The 20,566-nt window shown below is 42.7% G+C and overlaps 1 protein-coding gene across 2 annotated transcripts in view; it reads left to right on the top strand.

Moving 5' to 3' along the window:
• LOC111982517 (uncharacterized protein C14orf132) overlaps positions 1 to 20,093 on the top strand; it is a 36,119-nt gene extending 16,026 nt beyond the window's left edge. Inside the window, exons 2-3 of one of the 2 annotated variants that reach the window (XM_070434002.1) lie at positions 13,946 to 16,560; positions 18,514 to 20,093. In XM_070434002.1, coding sequence (XP_070290103.1) covers positions 13,946 to 14,164 — 219 coding nt within the window. In that variant the 3' untranslated portion in view covers positions 14,165 to 16,560; positions 18,514 to 20,093. Of the gene's footprint in view, positions 1 to 7,669; positions 7,776 to 13,945; positions 16,561 to 18,513 lie in introns of those variants that run through there. The other variant, XR_002879771.2, reaches the window with a different exon arrangement.
• The last annotated feature ends 473 nt before the right edge of the window (positions 20,094 to 20,566 follow it).

The following is a 20,566-nucleotide window of genomic DNA, read 5'->3' as shown; positions in this document are numbered from 1 at the left end:
AGGCCCACGGCAGCCCATGCACACACAGGTTCCACCGGCTCCAAAAAGTGGTTACAGAAGCCACCTTTTTCCCTAATAATTACCCAAGAAGCCTGAACTATCAGATCCCCATATAGGGAACCAGAACCTGCTGCAACATGGCTATGTGCACTGACATGCTGCCAATAGACCCCACGGTTCCAAGAACAATACTTACCTTGCAAGCCTGAAATAACAGAACTCTTGGTAAAGTGCACGGCAGCCCGAGGCTCAAACCCACAGGAAACCTGCAGTAACCTGGAAACTGTGTACTCGCGCTCTGCCAGGGCAGCCCAAGGCTCAAACCCACAGGAAACTGTGGTAGCCATGATAATACACACTTTATGCCCTGCCACACCCCAAGGCACAAACCCACAGGGAACTGTTGTAACCCAGATAAATATGCAATCGCAACGCTGCCTAACACACACTCCCGGACCCAGCCATAAGAACACTGAGCCACACTGGGAGCAGTTACATCCAAGCGATAAAACCTCATAAAGGTATGTGGGGAACCCCAACTCGCTGCAGCGCAGATATCACCAAATGGTCATGCCACTGAACAATGCCCAAGAAGTTGCCACACCTCTAGTGGAGTGAGCACACTCACCGCTAAGCAACCCATGTCCTTTGCTGTCATATTCCAGGGAGATCAATCCAATGAGAAAGATGCTGCTTAGAAAGYACCCTATCCCGAGGTGGATTAGCAAACAGACAAAAAGCTGGTCACAAATGCAGATATCTATATACGTGTGTAAAGGGYGCACTGGACACAGGCCATGCAACCTCTKTTGTTCACTGGAAGCAAACGAAGGGTGTGAGAAAGGGAACAACTCAAGCCAGGGACCTGTAAAGGAGCCTGCATGCTTCCCAGCCGAAACAGTTCAGAAGAGTTCATGCATATATAATGACAACATTTTGTGATGTCTTTATTCCTTTTGGACTTCGGTAAGGTTTTTTGGGCTGTTCGGGCACACAAAGTTTTCTGGAGACAAGCTAAAGTTGGTAGSCAAAGTCTACGCCCCTTCGTCGGTGATTGGTAAACAGTAGGGATTMTTCAATAAAGTCTGTCATTCAACAAGAGACAACTCWTTTATRAGCAMATTTTTTCATCGAGAAATACTGCAGCAAAAATCTTAGATGTACAATTGCCTAGATCTCCTCGGCAAAAACTTGAATSAATGAATGACAGATGTCTTATCATCTTAGATTAATTCTGTTTTGAGGACAAGTGTATACTGGCTATGGCGTCTCAAAATGAACAAACCGTACTATTGGTGCTTTTCTAGTTTTTTTTGCAACGGTCTTTTTAAGGGAGTATGTGAGCCCACTCGTTCGTTTCACCTAGCCGAGTTTAGCTAGGCCACAGCCGAACTGAAGCATGCTTACGCCTTAAAACATAGGCATAACCTTAGGAGCAAAAGCTGCATTAGGATATAACATCACTTTGGAGTCGCCAGGTGTGAACTCCAAACAGGAAGGCTGCACTGATGGCGTGTCGAGATCCCCAACACGCTTGGTCAACGGCAAGGCCATGAGCAGAGCAGTCTTTTAGGCCTTCCTCTGACACTGCCTGGTATAGAGGTCCTGGATGGCAGGGAGCTCGGYCCCAGTGATGTACTAGGCTGTACTCACCACCCTCTGTAGCGCCTTGTGGTCGGGTGCAGTGCAGTTGCCGTATCAAGATGTGATGCAGCCAGTCAAGAGGCTCTCATTGGTGCAGCTGTAGAAATTTGAAGATCTGTGGGCCCATRCCAAATCTTTTCAGCCTCCTGAGGAGAAGGTGCTGTTGTGCCCTCTTCATAACTGTTTGGGTGTGTGAGGACYATGTTAATTCCTTAATGATGTGGGCATTGTCTGTGGTCTATTGCACAATCAGATGTTCTGGGTAGGGCTGCAGAGGATGTGGACGGTTTTCCTTCTGACAAAGTATTTTCCTCTGGGTCCTCTGGGTCTGTCTCCACATCAGACATCATGTCTTCAGTTGCCCCCGCAAATCGGTGCTTCTCTTCAATTGGCCAACTGGCCAGAGTGTAAAGATCTATGTGTAGCTGGTGCAGAGGAGTCAGGCGCAGGACAGTATAGATGAGTAAATAAAAGTAACTTTACTCAAAGTCATCAAAATACAAGAGAATTTCCAGCCACCACCGGCCTGAGGAGAGACACATGGAACRAGGGATTAATAYGGTAATCTGGGGGAAGCTGTAACCTATAACAAACCTCGTTCAGTCTCCTCAGGACTTTGAATGGCCCCACAAACCGCAGGCCCAGCTTCCGGCAGGGCAGGCGRAGGGGCAGGTTCCGGGTCGAGAGCCAGACCCGATGGCCTCACTGCGGTGACGGTCGGCGGTCGCCTTCTGCCACCTCGGCTAGAAGGCCGGTGATGTCGACCGCCGAACGCCGCCCGAACAAGGAGAGGGACCGACTTCGGCGGAAGTCGTGACACAGAGCCTGTTAAATTATAGGAGACAATAAGTTATTCTGCCCAATAAACAAATGGTCTTGAACATTGGAATCTCAAACAAACAAATAAAGAAAGAAAGAAAGAAACACACAAACTAAAAGCAGTGGAACAAGTGTCAACTTTTCCAAATTCAGTACTTCATTTAAAATGTATGGATTGGTTTACATTTATAAACTAACCTGTCTCTGTCAACGCTGCATTCACTTTTTGATGTCCCGTTCCTTTCAAGTGTCCGACGACTTATGCCGCTCTTTCAGTCCAATACCAATTTGCAGCTGYATCTGAGGAGTCAGTAGCTAGATTCCCATCCAATTGGCAACAGATTTTCATGCGAAAAATCTGAATAAAGAGAATATGCAAATATTCCCACCAGTAGTGTGTTTCCACCTAACACACTTGTTGCGGTTAAAAACCGCGCGTAGTGACGTAGTGCACACAATTTACTTTTCCACTTAAGTTTTCATGTACACTACCGTTCAAGAGTTTTGGGTCACTTAGAAATGTCCTTTTTTTATCCATTAAAATAACATCAAATTGATCAGAAATACAGTGTAGACATTGTTAATGTTGTAAATGACTATTGTAGCTGGAAACGGCAGACYTTTTATGAAATATCTACATAGGCGTACAGAGGACCATTATCAGCAACCATCACTCCTGTGTTMCAATGGCACGTTGTGTTAGCTAATCCAAGTTGATCATTTTAAAAGGCTAATTGATCATTAGAAAACCCTTTTGCAATTATGTTAGCACAGCTGAAAACTGTTCTAATTAAGGAAGCAATAAAACTGGCCTTCTTTGGACTAGTTGAGTATCTGGAGCATCAGCATTTGTGGGTTCGATTACAGGCTCAAAATGGCCAGAAACAAAGAACTTCCTTCTGAAACTCRTCAGTCTATTCTTGTTCTGAGAAATGAAGGCTATTCMATGTGAGAAATTGYCAAGAAACTGAAGATCTCGTACAACACTGTGTACTACTCCCTTCACAGAACAGCGCAAACTGGCTCTAACCAGAATAGAAAGAGGGATGGGAGGCCCCGGTGCACAACTGAGCAAGAGGACAAGTACATTAGTATCTAGTTTGAGAAACAGATGCCTCACAAGTCCTCAACTGGCAGCTTCGTTAAATAGTAGCCGCAAAACACCAGTCTCAACGTCAACAGTGAAGAGGCGGCTCCGGGATGCTATCCTTCTAGGCAGAGTTGCGAAGAAAAAGCCATATCTCAKACTGGCCAATAAAAATWAAAGATTAAGATGGGCAAAAGAACACAGACACTGGACAGAGGAACTCTGCCTAGAAGGCCAGCATTCCGGAGTCGCCTCTTTGCTGTTGACGTTGAGACTGGTGTTTTGCAGGTACTGGAGCATGCGCTCTCTCATGTCATCAGGGTCGATAGCATGACAAACCTGTCCAATTAATAGGGGATAACACAGAGGAGCAGATGATGTTGCTTATACAACCCAGAGCCCTGTTTGAGGAGATGACAAACCCCCGTGTTAATAATTCTTTCACGGAAGAAAGGGATCATCCATYCACACATACATCACATAATCTGACAACGGTGGAGTAATGGACACAGCGCTTTGTGCCGTTCACTGGGAAGAGATAAGATTTGGGAGCTATTCAGGCCTTGAAAAGATGAGGTTGAATTAGGGGAATCTGATGCCCTCAGAATGCCTGTGGACATTCTACACCAGTGCTTAATACAGACCATAGGTTTAAATACACAGCAATAATCAAGGAGAGCTAATTTAGTACAGGATAATCACCATGGTTATACACCATCACATGGAACAAACATTGGATATCATCACATCCTCCTTTTGAACACATAATGCCACCTGACCAGAAATACAAACATGGGCCCTTTGATGGACTGTCTGTAATATTAGTTGTGAAAGAAAAATGCAGTCAAATGTGTGTTTTGCTCTGACTACATGTTCARAACATTTGAGACTTAGTTTTAATGCTGTAATGTTCCGTAAAAAAATATTTTAACTCAAAACAATGCTTTTGTAGCAGCCTTATCTCCCACCAATTAAATGTATACACGTATACAAATATGTTTGATGCAATGTTCTCAGCTCAGTTGTTTTCTCGAGCATGATGAACATGCATGTGTAGAAAAGCTTAACAGTGCTGACATGTCAGTTCAACAGAGCAAATTGAGCCGAATAGACTATTTTCAGGGCAAGCATGATCAAATGAGTGGAAAGACCGGTGTTTGTGTGTGTGTGTGTGTGTAAGAGAGAGTACTTTGAGCAGTGGTTGAATAAGTACCCAGTTGTCGTACTTGAGTAAAAGTTAAGATATCTTAACAGAAAATGACTCCAGTATAAGTGAAAGTAACCCAGTAAACTACTACTTGAGCAAAAGTCTGTACCCCAAATACCCTGAAAAACGACTTAAGTAATACTTAAGTACATTACATTACATTACTTAATTACATTAACCACTACCTCTGTGTGTGTGTGTGTGTGTGTGTGTGTGTGTGTGTGTATGGGTGTGCAGTGTAAGTCCACTCTAGAGCACAGTGAGTTTTTAGAAGAGGTGTAAAACAAGTCAGACAGTAAGCACTATGTTCCCCATCCTTTTTACCCTCGCTCCAGGCCAAATCCAGCCACTTGTCATGTTCAGAGTGCATTTCCCTTCAACTGGTTAGGGGCTCATCAATAAAAGAGAACACACGTCCATTTTATTTCCTGTACGTTTTTTGTCAATGTTCTGAGAACATATTGAGGACAATATGGCTCACTACAAGAGTAGKATACACAGCGAGACATTGACATGCCAAATCAGTGAGATTGGACTTTAAGTGGAGGGAAAGACTGGTGTTATTTAGAAAAGCCCATTGTTGTGTCTGTCACCTCATGAAGACGACCTTTCACCCCCAAGGACGTTTAGATGCACGGTTATAATACCCCAAAAAATCTGTTTAGATCCGTGTCGGAAATTCGTCAGTGTCAGTACTTTACACTTTTCATTTGGAGTAATCTATCTKTAGGAAACTGGGTCAGCGCTTTTCGCTATTTGTTTTGTGTATGCTTTCTGTCACATTGACAGTTAAGACAACGGAACACCACACTATCCACCCCAGGGCTCATCTCTTTTTAGCTGAAGCTGCATGAAACATACAATATTTATATTCCTCATTTTTTAACAATAAGTATRCCCGAGACGCCATTGTAGACCTTGATGCCTTTTCTCCTACCAATGCTCTTACCTCTTAAATGGTTCCACCACGTTGTTTTGAGGTGTACTACTAAAAATGGGACAAACAGTAAAGTTCTRCAACTGATTACCTATCGCTCAGACAGATGTTACAGAGGGGAGAAACATCTGCTTGCTCTGCAGCCTTTCCCCCCTCTCTTCTCAGAAGGGGCTGTGGAGACAAGCCAACAGAGAGTGCAATTTCTTCTACACAACAGCACTTTAGAGATSGCTAATTGCACTGTAAAATGTTGGCTCTGGGTAAAAGGGCTTTCTCTGTACTGTGGCAAAGTGGGCTTGTTTTTGTGGATGTCAATGTATTTTTAACACCTGCCTTGTCATAAATGTATGACAGAGGTAGAAGGAGCTGTGAGGATGCTGTTAACATGTGACAGTAGAGAGAGAGTTGGTCTGTTGTTTCCCAGCGGAGAATGTCATTACATAATTGGTACCTTGAATATTTTAGCTYCTTTTGTGACGGCATTCATAATTCATGTTAATGCAGGCGCAACACCCTGGTGGTTACATATACAAATTCCTTATTTTCCTTTCTCTCATCTTTAATTGTTTTTTTCTCCTCCTCTTTTAAACACGATGCTGACTAAATATTAGTGTCAGATATTTACAAAATACAATTACAACACAGCCTAATGTATCAAAAATAAAATACTTTTGCAAAGTATTGTATTTAAATAAAAGAAAAGTACTATTATTTTCAAAATACCTGAGCAATTTCCCCCCTTAACCTGAACAACAGTAATGGTAACAAAAATGTTTGACTTGCTATGACTGTGATGTGGTTGTTTATCTACTAGCTGAATGCACTGACTAAGTTGCTCGCGATGCAAAATGACCTAAATATAAAAATGACCATATGGTATTCTTATTCTAATTAGCTCCACCCCCAAACAAGACCACATTTGAATGACTGGAGATGGGAAAAGATACATCAAAATGTATGCAAATAAATAACTAAATAACATTTTTAAATACAGAAAATACATTTTAAAGTAGTCCCAAAAAAAGAATGGACTATTTAAGTAAAATATCCTGTGCAGTTGTAAATTGAACAAATGCATGTGTGAACACCAACGTTTTTTTTAATATCAACTTATTTTAGAAATATATCATATTCTATCAGGACTGTTGAAAAGTACTTTGCATTTTGAAAATACAAAATACAGTTCTCCAGAGTATCTTGTTACAAAATACACTGGACTGTAGTTCACGCCAGTGAAATACAATTGACAAAATACTAAAGTTATTTAAATACGTACTTCAAATACAACAACATAAATACTGCCCATCTCTGATTAGTATGACCCCACACCTTCTCCAAGATGATCTCCCTTTATCCCCGATTCACAGTMATTTCTCTGATATTGGTTCGGAGGGCTCAGGTTGATGAAAGATCAAGAGAGACTCCATCGCCTCTCAACTAAGTAATATTACATAAGATCATAATGCAACTGCCACTCCTTGGTGGGATTAGCCACCTTCTCTCCTCTTCTCTGAACGGAACAGAGAGTTTAACCTTATTTGTCCATCAGAGCCAAAGCCTACAGCAATTTGCATGTCAGGATGTCCATTGTGCATGTCAGGAGTCTATCGTGTCAACTGTCTTTGCAAGGCTTTATACAATAGTGGAATAATGATATTATTTGCAAAGGRGGGCGGCTGGGGGAAATGGTGACGTAGTGTGGCTGTACACACGGCAGATCCAGGATTCGGACAGGACCAGGTGGACTATGTCTGTTTGGGCTTTAGATTCCCAAAGAGTTAGCTCTAAGCGAAAACATCATTGTAGACTGACCTTAATCTGTTTACTGAAATCCCACTGATAAATTATAGACTCACCCCTGTTCCTCTGCTCCCCTTGCCCCTCCCTCATGTACGCACACACACACACACACACACACACACAGAGTCATGAGTCTCTCTGCACTGGTCCAATCGCTGCTCAGTGCTGTCTGAGTCCAGCGCTCTCCTTTTAAATCCCCCTCTCTGTGATGAATCAGCACTCGCAGCGCAGCCCTCCGGTGATACAGCAAGTGGTAGAGAAGTCTACTGAAACAGCCTACAGTAGGTACTCCAGCACTCTTCTTTTTCGTACTCCCCCCCCCCTCCTCAAATATTGTGTCGTCCCCATCACCCGTTTCCCTGGGTCGACCCTACACTTTGTCTTTCGCTGTCCCTGCATCCTCTACACAACTCAACTTTGTACTTTGCTTGTTTTGCTGACAGTGTGGCGTACGTGGTTCACAGTGTAGTTTCACTTGAAGCGGCTCTTGCACTTCCAATCACTCTGCCTAGTGATTGTAATGCACATTGAAGAAAGAACACATGGGCAGAGCATGTTTGGGACATGCTAAACAAAGTACGATTGGTGCATGTAAATTGTGAATTGTTAAATGCATTGGCAAGTTAATGGTGCATGGTTAAATGACCTAGGCTTTTAGCTTTCTAAACTGGTAGACTAATGACMTGACTCTCATGACGGACTTTACATGGTGGAATTAACATTTAGGCTAATATAACCATCACTTTMATTTTTTGCTGGGTTGACAACATTCCCATTTATGTCAGTCGTTTCTCTCCTGTGCGAGTGAAGACGTGGTAAATGAATCATTAGACCAGGGATTGTGTGTTGACCTTGAATTGTTATTCTCAGAATTATTCTGACACATCGCTATGTTTTAAGATGTTTGRAATTAGAAGCATGACTTTGTATACAAAATGTAAACAAACAAGACCAATAGGTCACAACTGCTAGCTGTCTTACTCATTGATTTTGCGATACAATACGTGATAATGAGGATAGTTCGATAGTTCAACTACAACCACATATAGTTTATGTCGGGCTCAGTCTWTACTACGAAAACAAAAAGGGAACTACAAGCACTCAGATCTCTTAAACGGCCTTTCTTTATTCTCTGAAAAATCTTGCCACTTTAATTAAATATACATATTACGAGGTTTATGGAGACCGTTAAAAAATATATATTTTTTCTTTTTTTTCTCTCCATTCATTAGGAAATGAAATGCTTGTTAGGGTAAGTTCCTCAAAAACAAGTGAAAGCAACAACAACAACAAAAAGTGTCTGGACCCCTCATTTACTAAATGGTTTCCTTTATTTTGGCAGTTACCTGTAGACCGGACGGAGAGGTATCGCTCGTGATAAAACATACATTTGGTTGTAAAAAAGCAAACTTCTCCTTTCTCCTTCATACATTATTGTTCATAGTCTAAATTGCATCTTAGTTCTTCTTCTTCCCTGTCATCCCTATCTGGAGCACAACACTTGARYGGAGACAGATGATGAACCTCTGTGGTAAGAGATCACTTAAGTGCTGCTATGCATACGTGAATAACTATGACGTTTGTGATGTTTTATAGATATGTTCGCTCRTCCTTCACACAGGCCTCCTCTGTGTGACCATGTGAGTTGATGTTTTCTGTTCTCTGTCAGAAGATTGATATCTAAACCATCTGGGTATAGAATGTTGGATATTGTCTTGGATATTATCTTCCATAATACAAATCATCTTCCACTGTGAGAAAGGTCCATGTTTAGAACTTTTGCTTTGACACCATGGGCTGTACCCGAGCCTTAGATTAGGTTTTGTCATCTYCACTGARAATYGGTGAGGTGAGGGAGACGTTATCAGACAGACTGATCATTAAAAGAAGAATTGATCGGTGAACTCACACCTTGCCTCCACTTCAGTGACAACGTCCGCAGACAACTCTTCCATCCAAACGCGGCGGGGCACATCACCTCTGGTTGCTTTTAAACTAAGTCGAGGAGTGGGGAAAAGTGTAAGGTCTTTAGGACCTTCGTGGTATGCATGGTGATTGGTCAATCCACATATAGCACATGTATGGTTGGATTGACACCTTCAGAACTCTCCCTGGAACCTAAACTGGTTATTAACTTTGCTGAAATGACTTGCTATGAATATCCAGTGTCCTATTCTATATAGGGGGTCTGTATGTTGTGGAGTACAACCAGAGCTTTATTTGGGACCCAGGTGTTTGTTGACTGTGATATACGTTTCAGTGGAAAGTTCATTTTTAGTTACCTCAGTGGAACACGCTTTTGGCACACATTTCAGCACAGTTAAACACCTGACACCACCAACTGTAATCATTTGTCTGGTGAACAGTATTTGGATAAAGGAAAAAAACAACTCAAAGCTGGAGGCAGCTGGTCATTTGATGTGTGTGTGATCATCATGCAAAACAACACAGCCGCGGGGCCTGTATGTTATTTACTTCAACATTTATCATCCCTGTCATGACACCACACTTCTCTGGTGGCCTTACACCCTGCGTGGTCCTCCCGGGGTTTAATAGCACACTGAAATAAAACTGGGATGACATAATCAAAGACGTGGTTGTTATTTAGCAGGGTTCTCCTCTCGTGTTGTGACAGGAAACAGAAGCCTGTCAGTTAGGCTCCCCGGCCTGCCAGTGAATGCTTGGCTCTTTTCCCATTGCCTTGTTAGAGAGTATTAATTACAACTCCTAACAGCGGTCGCTATTGATGAACCTCAAGTCTTAATTTGCTGCTTCCTTCTGTCTGTTTCAATGGGTTTCTCATTGGCCTCCAGGGAAAGACAGAGCTCATTGTGAGCCAATCAAAGTAATTTGTCTCATTCATTCACYGGGCCTGTGTCTGAGGTTTTTCACAGTAGCTCAGGGCCTTATACACATCCTCACCATTGAGAGACATTAGGCAGTTTTCCATTAACCCAGGTTTATTCGACAAAAGCAATCATTGCGACATGTGTATTGGAAACGGCGGATATAKGATACCCTTTCTATAGATCGACGACATTTTTATCCGTTCGACACGGGTGGATTTATTTTGCCTAACTTTCTTTATTGCGACTAATTTTGATGGAAATGAATTACGATTGCCGAATACTTTAGATAGGTACATGGGGCACGTCATCAAGTAATTACTGTATAAGCTCCACTTTACATTTAATTCTAAATGCCTACTGCTTGCAAAATAAAAATTTTAACTCTAAAAATGTTTCTTTGCAATACAAGGATTGTCCTGACTTTCAAGAATGCCTGAATTTCTTCGCCTTGCTTTTCTGGTTGRCTGGCAAGTTTCACCATCCAAATATTTCAGATCTACGGGAGTGAAAGTTTCACCATGGCATGGACTAACCTAGGCAGCCGATGTGGCGATACGTTGACACATGAGAATGATTAGAATATGTGTCAGCTATTGCATTCTATCCATGCGGGAGACCTGAGACATGAAACAGATAGGTGGGAGGGCATACAGGCAGTCGCAAATTTATTAATGGGCAATTTGCCTAAATAGGTAATGGAAACACTWGAACCACTATGTCCAGCTGTTTTAAWTCGACATGATACACTGAACAAAAATATAAATGTAACAGGCAACAATTTCCCAAACTTGCTCAATGGACGACATGTCTGGTGAGTATGCAGGCCATGGAAGATCTGGGTCATTTTCAACTTCCAGGAAGTGTGTACAGATCCTTGCGACATGGGACCGTGCATTATCATGCTGAAACAAGAGGTGATGGCGGCGGATGAATGGCACGRCAATGGGCCTCAGGATCTCGTCACGGTATCTCTGTGCATTCAAATTGCCATCGATAAAATGCAGTTGTGTTCATTGTCCGTAGCTTGTGTCTGCCCATACCATAACCCCACCGCCACCATGGGCCATTTTGTTCACAACATTAACATCAGCAAACCACTCGCCCACGCCACGCGACGCCATACAGCCTCTCGGCCATCTGCCCGGTACAGTTGAAACTGACATTCATCTGTGAAGATCACACTTCTGCAAGGTGAGCATTTTCCCACTGAAGTCGGTTACCAAACTGCAGTCAGGTCAAGACCCTGGTGACGACGACCAGCACGCAGATGAGCTTCCCTGATACGGTTTCTGACAGTTTGACAACACTACACAACTTTAATTGCTGATCAATTGAAACTTTGTTTGACACCAAGTTCTCCCTGATCACTCTTCCTGATAGGAGGTGTAGTGGAGGTAGACGGTGGTTCCTCCTGGTTCCTCTCTCTTCTTATCAGTAGCAGATGGGAGGAAGAGAATGATGAACCTGTCCCTTCCTGATGGATCGAGTATGTCTCCATCTAGACCGGCGGTGCAATGAGGCGCGGGGACAGGGAACAGCTAAATGATTGGGCCATCACTGGGTGCAGTTGTCCCGTCTGGCTGGTCCTGCCATATGTTAGAGCAGGGTGGGCCAACTCAGACTTAGCTGATAAATGGATGTGCGTTTTAAGCCAGGCAAGGTGAAGAGGGGTGAAGAAGACAGAAAACACCAAGAAGTACGTGGAGTGAAAACAAACCTGGCCGTGTCCTCCAAACAATCCTCCAAATGCACTATATATGCAAAAGTATTTGGACACCCCTTCAAATGAGTGGATTTGGCTATTTCAGCCACACCCGTTGCTGACAGGTGTATAAAATTGAGCACACAGCCATGCATCACCATAGCCTAACACTGGCAGAAGAATGGCCTTACTGAAGAGCTCAGTGACTTTCATCGTGTCATCGTCATAGGATGCCATCTTTCCAACAAGTCAGTTTGTAAAATTTCTGCCCTGCTAGAGCTGGCCCGATCAACTGTAAATGCTGTTATTGTGAAGTGAAAACGTCTAGGAGCAAGAACGGCTCAGCCGCGAGTGGTAGGCCACACAAGCTCACGGAACGAGACCAACGATTGCTGAAGCGCGTAGCGCGCAAACATCGTCTGTCCTCAGTTGCAACACTCACTACCAAGTTCCAAACTGCCTCTGGAAGCAACGTCGGCTCAAGAACTGTCCGTCAGGAGCTTCATGAAATGGGTTTCCATGGCCGAGTAGCCGCACACAAGGCTAAGGTCACCATGCGCAATGTCAAGCGTCGGCTGGAGTGGTGTAAAGTTCTCCGCCATTGGCTCTGGAGCAGTGGAAACGCGTTCTCTGGAGTGTTGAACCACGCTTCACCATCTGGCAGTCCGATGGACAAATCTGGGTTTGTCGGATGCCAGGAGAACGCTACCTGCCCTAATGCATAGTGCCAACTGTAAAGTTTGGTGGAGGAGGAATAATGGTCTGGGGCTGTTGTTCATGGTTCGGGCTAGTTCCAGTGAAGGGAAATCTTAATGCTACAGCATACAGTTACATTCTAGACGATTCTGTGCTTCCAACTTTGTGGTAACATTTTGGGGAAGGCACTTTCCTGTTTCAGCATGACAATTCCCCCGTGCAAAAAGCGAGGTCCATAAAGACATGGTTTGTCGAGATCGGTGTGGAAGAATTTGACTGGCCTGCACAGAGCCCTGACCTTAACCCCATCAAACACCTTTGGGATGAATTGGAACACCGAATTGCCCAACATCAGTACCTGACATCACTAATGCTCTTGTGGCTGAATGGAAGCAGGTCCAGCAATGTTCCAACAGCTAGTGGAAAGCCTTCCTAGAACAGTGGAGATTGTTATAGCAGCAAAGGGGGGACCAACTCCATATTAATGCCCATGATTTTGGAATGAGATGTCCGACGAGCAGGTGTCCAAATACTTTTGGTCATGTAGTGTAACAACAGAAACACTCTTGTCTGGTAAGTTATTTAGCTAGTTCAAAGCTGCACATTTGCAAGAATCACATCAACAAAGCCACAGCAAAAATATTCTTATTTTATTATTTATGGCCATGAAACTGCACCTTTAAACTGTTAATGGGTTTTAATTTTGAGGAGTATAGTTTGACTCAGTAAATGATTTGAGTAAAGCTTATATACAAACACTGGTGAGTCCCATAGGAGAGAGGGAGACAATGACTGACTGTTGGATAATATAGGTCATGCAGCTGTGATCGTTAGAATAGAACACAGGGTAGAAACCCCAAGAGTGACTAACCAGATGCTCTTGATTGTTCTTGTTCACAGCACTGAGGGTATTTCTGTTCACATCATACAGTTCACATTATATGTGGGATGTTCCCAAGTGTCTACATGTCACACTGATGTGTCTCATTATTATACCCTTTAAAACACATTTAGTGTTCAGTACTTCAATAACTGCATTCTGGACCATTTTATCAACCTTATGATACCTGTTACCCTCCAGATGCTTTTTTTGGTCACAGCGTTACAGAGCTGCTGTACATACGGGCTATCTCTGATATGCTATTATGCTGGCCTTGATCCAAGTCATCTTTTCATCTCTCTCCTCTTTTCTTTTGTCCCTCAGCATTATCCGGCTGTGAGTGGGGCCTTCATGGATTCCCCGTACAATGGCAACACGTCCCTCCAGACCTCCACCTCCAACCTCAACGCCAACTTCTCCYGGCCGACCGAGGTGGAAGAGGAGGGCAAGTACTCCAGCGACGCCATCTGGCTTTGGGTAGCCGTCATTGCAACCATCGGCAACATAGTAGTGGTAGCAGTGGTTTGCGCCTGTGCCTTCTAAGACCCGTTAGTTACAAGCACACAGCCGAACATCCCTCTTGCCCCATCTTTCCTCCTCTTGAACCTATCCCTGTATTCATTTTACTCTTGTAAGTGTCCATCCATAATATTAAAGCAAAGGCCCTGTTCTGAGGGTCAACGGAATATGATAGTGAAAATATAGGGACGGGCTTAACTGATGTTCTCTAGGACTAGGAATGAGAGAAACGACCCTCCGTAGTTACCATCCTGTATCTTACCTTAAGCCTATGTCTCACACTGTTCATTTTTTTTATGAGAAACGGTGAAGTGAGCAGATGTGGGCTGTGCCTTTTTCTAATGAACATGGTAAGTTAGTTAAGGAAGTGGGTAATATATAAAGCAGCTGAGTGAGCCTCCCTTCTGCTTTCCACCAGAGGTCAGCCTACAGGATTAGGGAAGTGTACAGCTGTGAGATCCCCTCTGCCTATTAACCTGAACAGAACGCCACACCATATATCTTTGTCTTGTTGATGTCATGTGACTGTTTGTCTGGAATGGATGTGTTGATGCTGCTGTCTTGGTCCAGGTCTCTCTTGAAAAATGGATTTTTATCTCAACGAGACTAACCTGGTTAAATAAGGGTGAAATAAATCATCAGCAGTTCTCGTTGTGGCTGGCCATCGTCTCGGAGACCAGTGGAGAGATATGTGACAGATGGTGGCTGGTAGTGGGGCAGAGGGGACAGCGGAGGGGCCCAGGGCAGGCTTGGCAGTGCCCCCAGTACCTGGTGTTCTTTCCTGTGACTGCTGCACCGCTGCACTACCATTCACCATTACTGCTCTGTCCTGTCCTCATCAGCCTGTCAGTGATAGAAATCTCCCCAAGCACTTTATAAAACGCAATAAAGTAGGGAGTTTTCTTCCATTTGAACTGCATTGTTCTGCAGTGGCTGTAGACCTGTGCCAGTTTAACTATGCAGTGAAGGCATCCTATTGGGCACACACTGGTTGAATCAATGTTGTTTCCACGTCATTTCAATGAAACGACGTTGAACCAACATGGAATAGATGTCGAATTGCCGTCAGTGGGATAGCAGTGGTTAATGTTTATGAGTGAGACAAATGTATAGAAACACAGTGTCACCCACAAGCCAAATGAGTGAATGAAGTTGTCAGCACAAATCAGATGTTATACCACCCCTGCTGACATTATCTGATGTTACGGAACCACCAATTACATCGCACTAAATCATTGAGCCGCCCACCATTACTAGACCACTGCTACAACAGCCTCAAGCTGTTGAGCTAGCAATCAAGTGAGTTCTCTCGTCATAAGAAACCCCATTGCGGTTAACATTCGTTTTTTAGTTGCTGTGCCAGGCATGCAGAATCTCACATTCRCCTCAGAATGTCTCTCAGTAGACTAGTGTGTKYAGGTGGCAGCAGCCCCAGTAGTTCTGTGCTGTGCTGTCTCCCATGCACCCAGTGGAGTCGGGCGACAGACTTGTCAAACCGGCAGGGCTTTAATGAGTTGTAATGCCTCTCTCTCTCTTTCCTAAAGCGAGCACTGACCTCCCGTTGCGCTGTGGTGATCAGAACAGAGCTGATCCCTGCTGCACTCAGCTGCTCTGAACAAAGATAGTGCTTCAAGTGCATTTTTAGAGTGTGACTTCCTCATTTAATCAGCACTCGTTGATAGAGAGAAAGGGGAAGGAGAGAGGAGTAGACGAGAGGAGTGACTGCATGGGAATTKATTTATAACAGCCAACTTCCATGTCATCGCTTTGAAATACAAAACTTTTTTTGAAGTTGAATGGAAAATTCCATTATTTTTATTGAAATCAACGAAGTGGAATAAAAAGTTTGAAAATTGAGAGATTTAGGATCAAAGGTCTGGCTGAGCCGTCACTTCACCCGGCTAATTGCCCTGATCTCACTGTACAGTAGAGTTAATGAAAACAAGAGACCGATTCATCATGGCATCTCTGAGCGGTCCTTTTCAGGGTCCTTAGAGAGCTTAGCCAGAAACCTGCGGGAACATTAATCCGTTGTCTGTTACAATAAACAACAACAATCGCACTGAATGGGGTCTTCATAAGTATCTGCTGGCAATAACTCAAGATAACGCTAACAAGTTAGAATTATACATCCCCACTCTATGTAGTTACTTTAATACTGTAATTATTCTGAAGCCAAATTCATATGAACTAGGTGAGGAATCCCAGTTAGCTATAATAGGAATTTCTTCTACCCTTGTATCGGCTGTGTGCTTTGACATGGGACTGGTTAAGGCTCAGGTGCCCACTGTCTACGGCTCGAATTATGTGCCTGAACTGACTAACACAACTCCTACCCGTCAACTACTTATTGCCCCTTGACCACCATGGATGATGGTCCTCCTACACACCACAAAACGTCATCACAGCCTCAAGCCCAGGTACCTTGTGAACCAGTTTGCAATGTCACTTAGGCGCGCGGTTCACCGGACAAATTAATAAGGCTAATCCTGGACAACAACAAAAAATWATTATATGGAGATTCTCTATTGAGYTTAGTGTTTATTCCAGGACTAGGCTTAATCTGTGTCCGGGAAACTGCCCCTTACTGTTTAAGATTTGTTTTTAATTACCGCCTCCATGTAAAAAGTGAATTGTTGCGCTATACATTGTGCATCTGGCTGTTAAAGGGAATAGTTCTTTTTTAGAATTGGGTAACTTGGAGTGATGGTTCATTCATAATCATATTTGTTTGATGTACTGTGTTTCTTTATTTCTAGAAGTCAACATTACTTCAGTCRTACTAAGTCTACACTACATATTGAGTTTAAAAATTCCATTAAGCATGTCATTTCCTTATTTGTTCGAATGGATGAATCTCTTTRCTGTGTTACCTGAGAGCGTGTGTAGACTTGTGATCATGTATCCTCTACTGTATTATATGATAAATGTCACATTCATAAAGAAACACTACTATGACAATGCTCATGTAGACCCTGCCAGTTACAGCTGTTAAATGGGGGAGACGTGGCCATGGAGTGCTCCCTCCACCAACAGATGCATTTCACCACGTTTGACTTCCTCCCTCCCTAGGCCCAGAGGGGACTGAAGTCTGCTTAATCACACCCCATAGAGCATTCCATCCTCCTTCTCCTTTCCCCTCTGTTCTCTCTCCTTCCATCCATGCAGAGCACTAGACCGTGCTTTCTGCATTGGCACTGRCCTCTGACCCGAGGCAGGGCACCTCATGCCCACATGCCTCTTCCTTCCCAGGCAACAAGAAATAGTCCGGCCGTTGCTGGGGAAATGGACAAGTCACTCCTACGAGAGGAGAATTGTAGGAGCAAGGAGCAGCTGGGTATATAAGCGAACACACACACACAATGTAAATGTACCTTTCTATAACATGGTTGTGATGACAATGCTATGATATCATTATGTGCTCTCAGGGTTTGTATTTTGTTCTTATCTTTCAATACATTGTAARTGTTTTACACCATTTTCTCATCATAGTTTTAGTTATAGCAAATCATAACATTTATAGGGGCCATTTAAAGTTGAGCTAGATTAAGTAAGCTTCAATTTTGGATTCTGTTCAGTCTATCGCTTCATCTATTCAGTCTGTATCGCGGAAGCATTACAGATTGTGTGATAGAAATGTGAAGGTAATTGAGCTGACATAATGCAGARTTTACCAAGAATGCAGTCTCCACTARCGCGGGAACATTGCCTTTACATGTCAATCCCGATGTAACGCTGCACTTCTGCAATAAAGATTGAATAGAGGCCTGAGGCTAATATTCGATCCAATTATACTAGTTATAATTTTGCTTGAATTAATAAGCACTGTATTGCTGAATGTCATACTGAAGTTATTCACTCACACTCAAACATGCTTACCGCTGAGGTATAGCCCTAGACTATGTTGCGTAAATATGCTCCCCCAAACTAACTTGGGAGCTCTATAATTCATCAAATCTATAAATTCAACAATTTGTAAATATTTAAACGCTTTTGAATCCAACATTTCACATATCATGATATACCCATGTATAAATTGACCAATGACCTAGCGGGGTAAATGACTTAAATGTAATGAAAATATAGTCAGACTTCCGTGGGTGTTTCTATATGTTGTTGCCATGGGAACACCCTCCATAGATCACCTCACTTTTGTGGTGTTCTCTGGCTCTGGGTCCTCGTCAGACGCTAAGCATCCCAGCTCTCTTCCTCTGCAGAGTGTTGCGTTACCCAACGAGGCTTCGTTGCATGTTTGTTAAGTCGGAGATATGAGAATGCTTCTTGACTTTARTGCTGCCGGACATCATATCCCTTCCCTGCTGATTCACAGCGGCTCCCCTAACCCGATGGCTTGTTTGTGTTTGTCTCCACAGACTCCCAGGAATTTTCCATCCTTCCTCGGCCTCCAGGAATATATATGCTAATTAAAGCTGACTTCCTATATCCCGAGTACAGCAGAGACAGTATGGTTGACTAGGGACTGTGTCTTTATAAAAGCACCCAGAGGAAACTAATAAAGACTACATGGAGGCTGGGAGGAATATTGTGGATAGGTGGGACTTGAGAGGTGACAGTAACAGACATCGTATTTATGACTTCAACAAATAATACCATATCTTATTCAAGGTTACTTGTAGCTAACYTTATTTGGAATGTGCTGTGACTCACGACACTCAAAGGACCTAGAAAGTGAAACCACACTGTCCATCCTTCTGGAGCCCTGTATGTCTTGTTTTGAAATGGATTTCTGACARCGATTCACATATTCATTGCACTCAATGAATGGATATTTATCGACTTCGTTGACTCTGAAGACTTRGATTCTACATTTCTGTGCATCCAGTTGCAGTGTTGTAAGTTCTGATCGCTCCCTGTAGGTGTCAGGGTTACCGCTACGAAATACTGATTARCAGAAAGGCTGTTGGCTAAATACAGGAGCTGTATTAGTTCAATTAATTCACAATGTTCATTCACAAAAGTGTTCTATAACAATTACTTCATACAAAATACTGCACAGAGTCATGTCACTGCAATTGTTTTAAATTACATTTCTAGAGGGGGAGGGGAACACTTTCTGTCTTGACTATCCATAAATGTATGACCTACTTTGAAAAGATATCTTGTAAAAAAAAAAGAAGGAAATCTAACATTTGGGGGTTTTCTTTTAATTTCAGTATGTGTATAAGCATGATTGCAGTGTACAGTATAAACACTATGGGGGTTATTGACACCCTTTTTATTTTTAACATGATATTTGAGGCTCATTATTATTTTGTTCCCATGCTAGATTAACCAAAACATGCGCACACACGCATTGTGAAACGTGGCTCGCATTACAGGAGCCAGGATTCAATATGTGTACCTTTTTATAAGGATAATGGATGTGTACACGTCAGTAAATTAGACCAGCTCTGTTGCTCATAGGCTCCTCACTACCAGTAGTCCCAACATCCAAGCCATGTGWGCATGMTCATTGCAAAGACATCTTAATATGGAAAACACTTAAATGCAGCTGGTGCGAGACCACATGACAGTTCAACCAYGATMATTTTCTTGTGTTTTCRATTTCTATTGTGATATTTTGATTTAGTATGAGCTTACTTRGCTTGTTTGCATGTGTTGTGTTCCTTCCGTCTCAAAATGTTGTTAGTCGACAACTCTGCAAGCTGCGTTCCAGTAAGGGAGAAATAATGTAATAATCATGATCTTGTGGAATATTGTTTGGATGATTCATTACTTTGTACATGAAGAAATATGTAGAACTAATGTGGAATGTTTTTTTTGTAAACTTTTTATTGATCATGTACATTTTTCCAATGTTTTAGCAATTGTCAGTGCAGAAACATCGCAGCTAAAGTCTTGATGTGTTTTTTTTTACACACTCTTGCAGGTCAACAGAAAAGCTTAGAAGTAAACATGTTTTACCCTGCATAATAAAAAAATCTATATCGTCTGTTAACCTCATGATTTACCTTCCTGTTTAATTCAATTAAATTGATAAGAATGTGAAAATGATAGGTTGTCCTGTCAGGTTATTCTTCATTTGCATGTGAATGAATAATATTGTGCTATCMCAAATCTGTCAATGTCCTGCTCATATGGGGTTGAATCCGCAGTGGACTCATTTCATCCTTTGAACAAATGTTTTTCCCCCAATTCATAGTGATGGGTTACTTATCAGAATTTAAAGAGAGAACTTGTTCTTTCAGAATTGGCATTGGYTCTGAAATGGCAACTCCAGTTCAAAACTGAAATCAGCTTATTTGTTCTGGCACAGCCACAMTCAAGTGGCCTTCTAGAGATAATGTCCCTTGCAAGGAGATAGACTCAAATTGGACTATTATACTGTAATAAAACATTTACAGTTGAAGTCGGAAGTTTACATACACGTTAGCCAAATACATTTAAACTCAGTTTTTCACAATT

Source organism: Salvelinus sp. IW2-2015, linkage group LG22 (assembly GCF_002910315.2).
Source record: "Salvelinus sp. IW2-2015 linkage group LG22, ASM291031v2, whole genome shotgun sequence".
Classification (NCBI taxonomy): domain Eukaryota; kingdom Metazoa; phylum Chordata; class Actinopteri; order Salmoniformes; family Salmonidae; genus Salvelinus; species Salvelinus sp. IW2-2015.
This window is presented reverse-complemented; position numbering and strand designations above follow the sequence as displayed.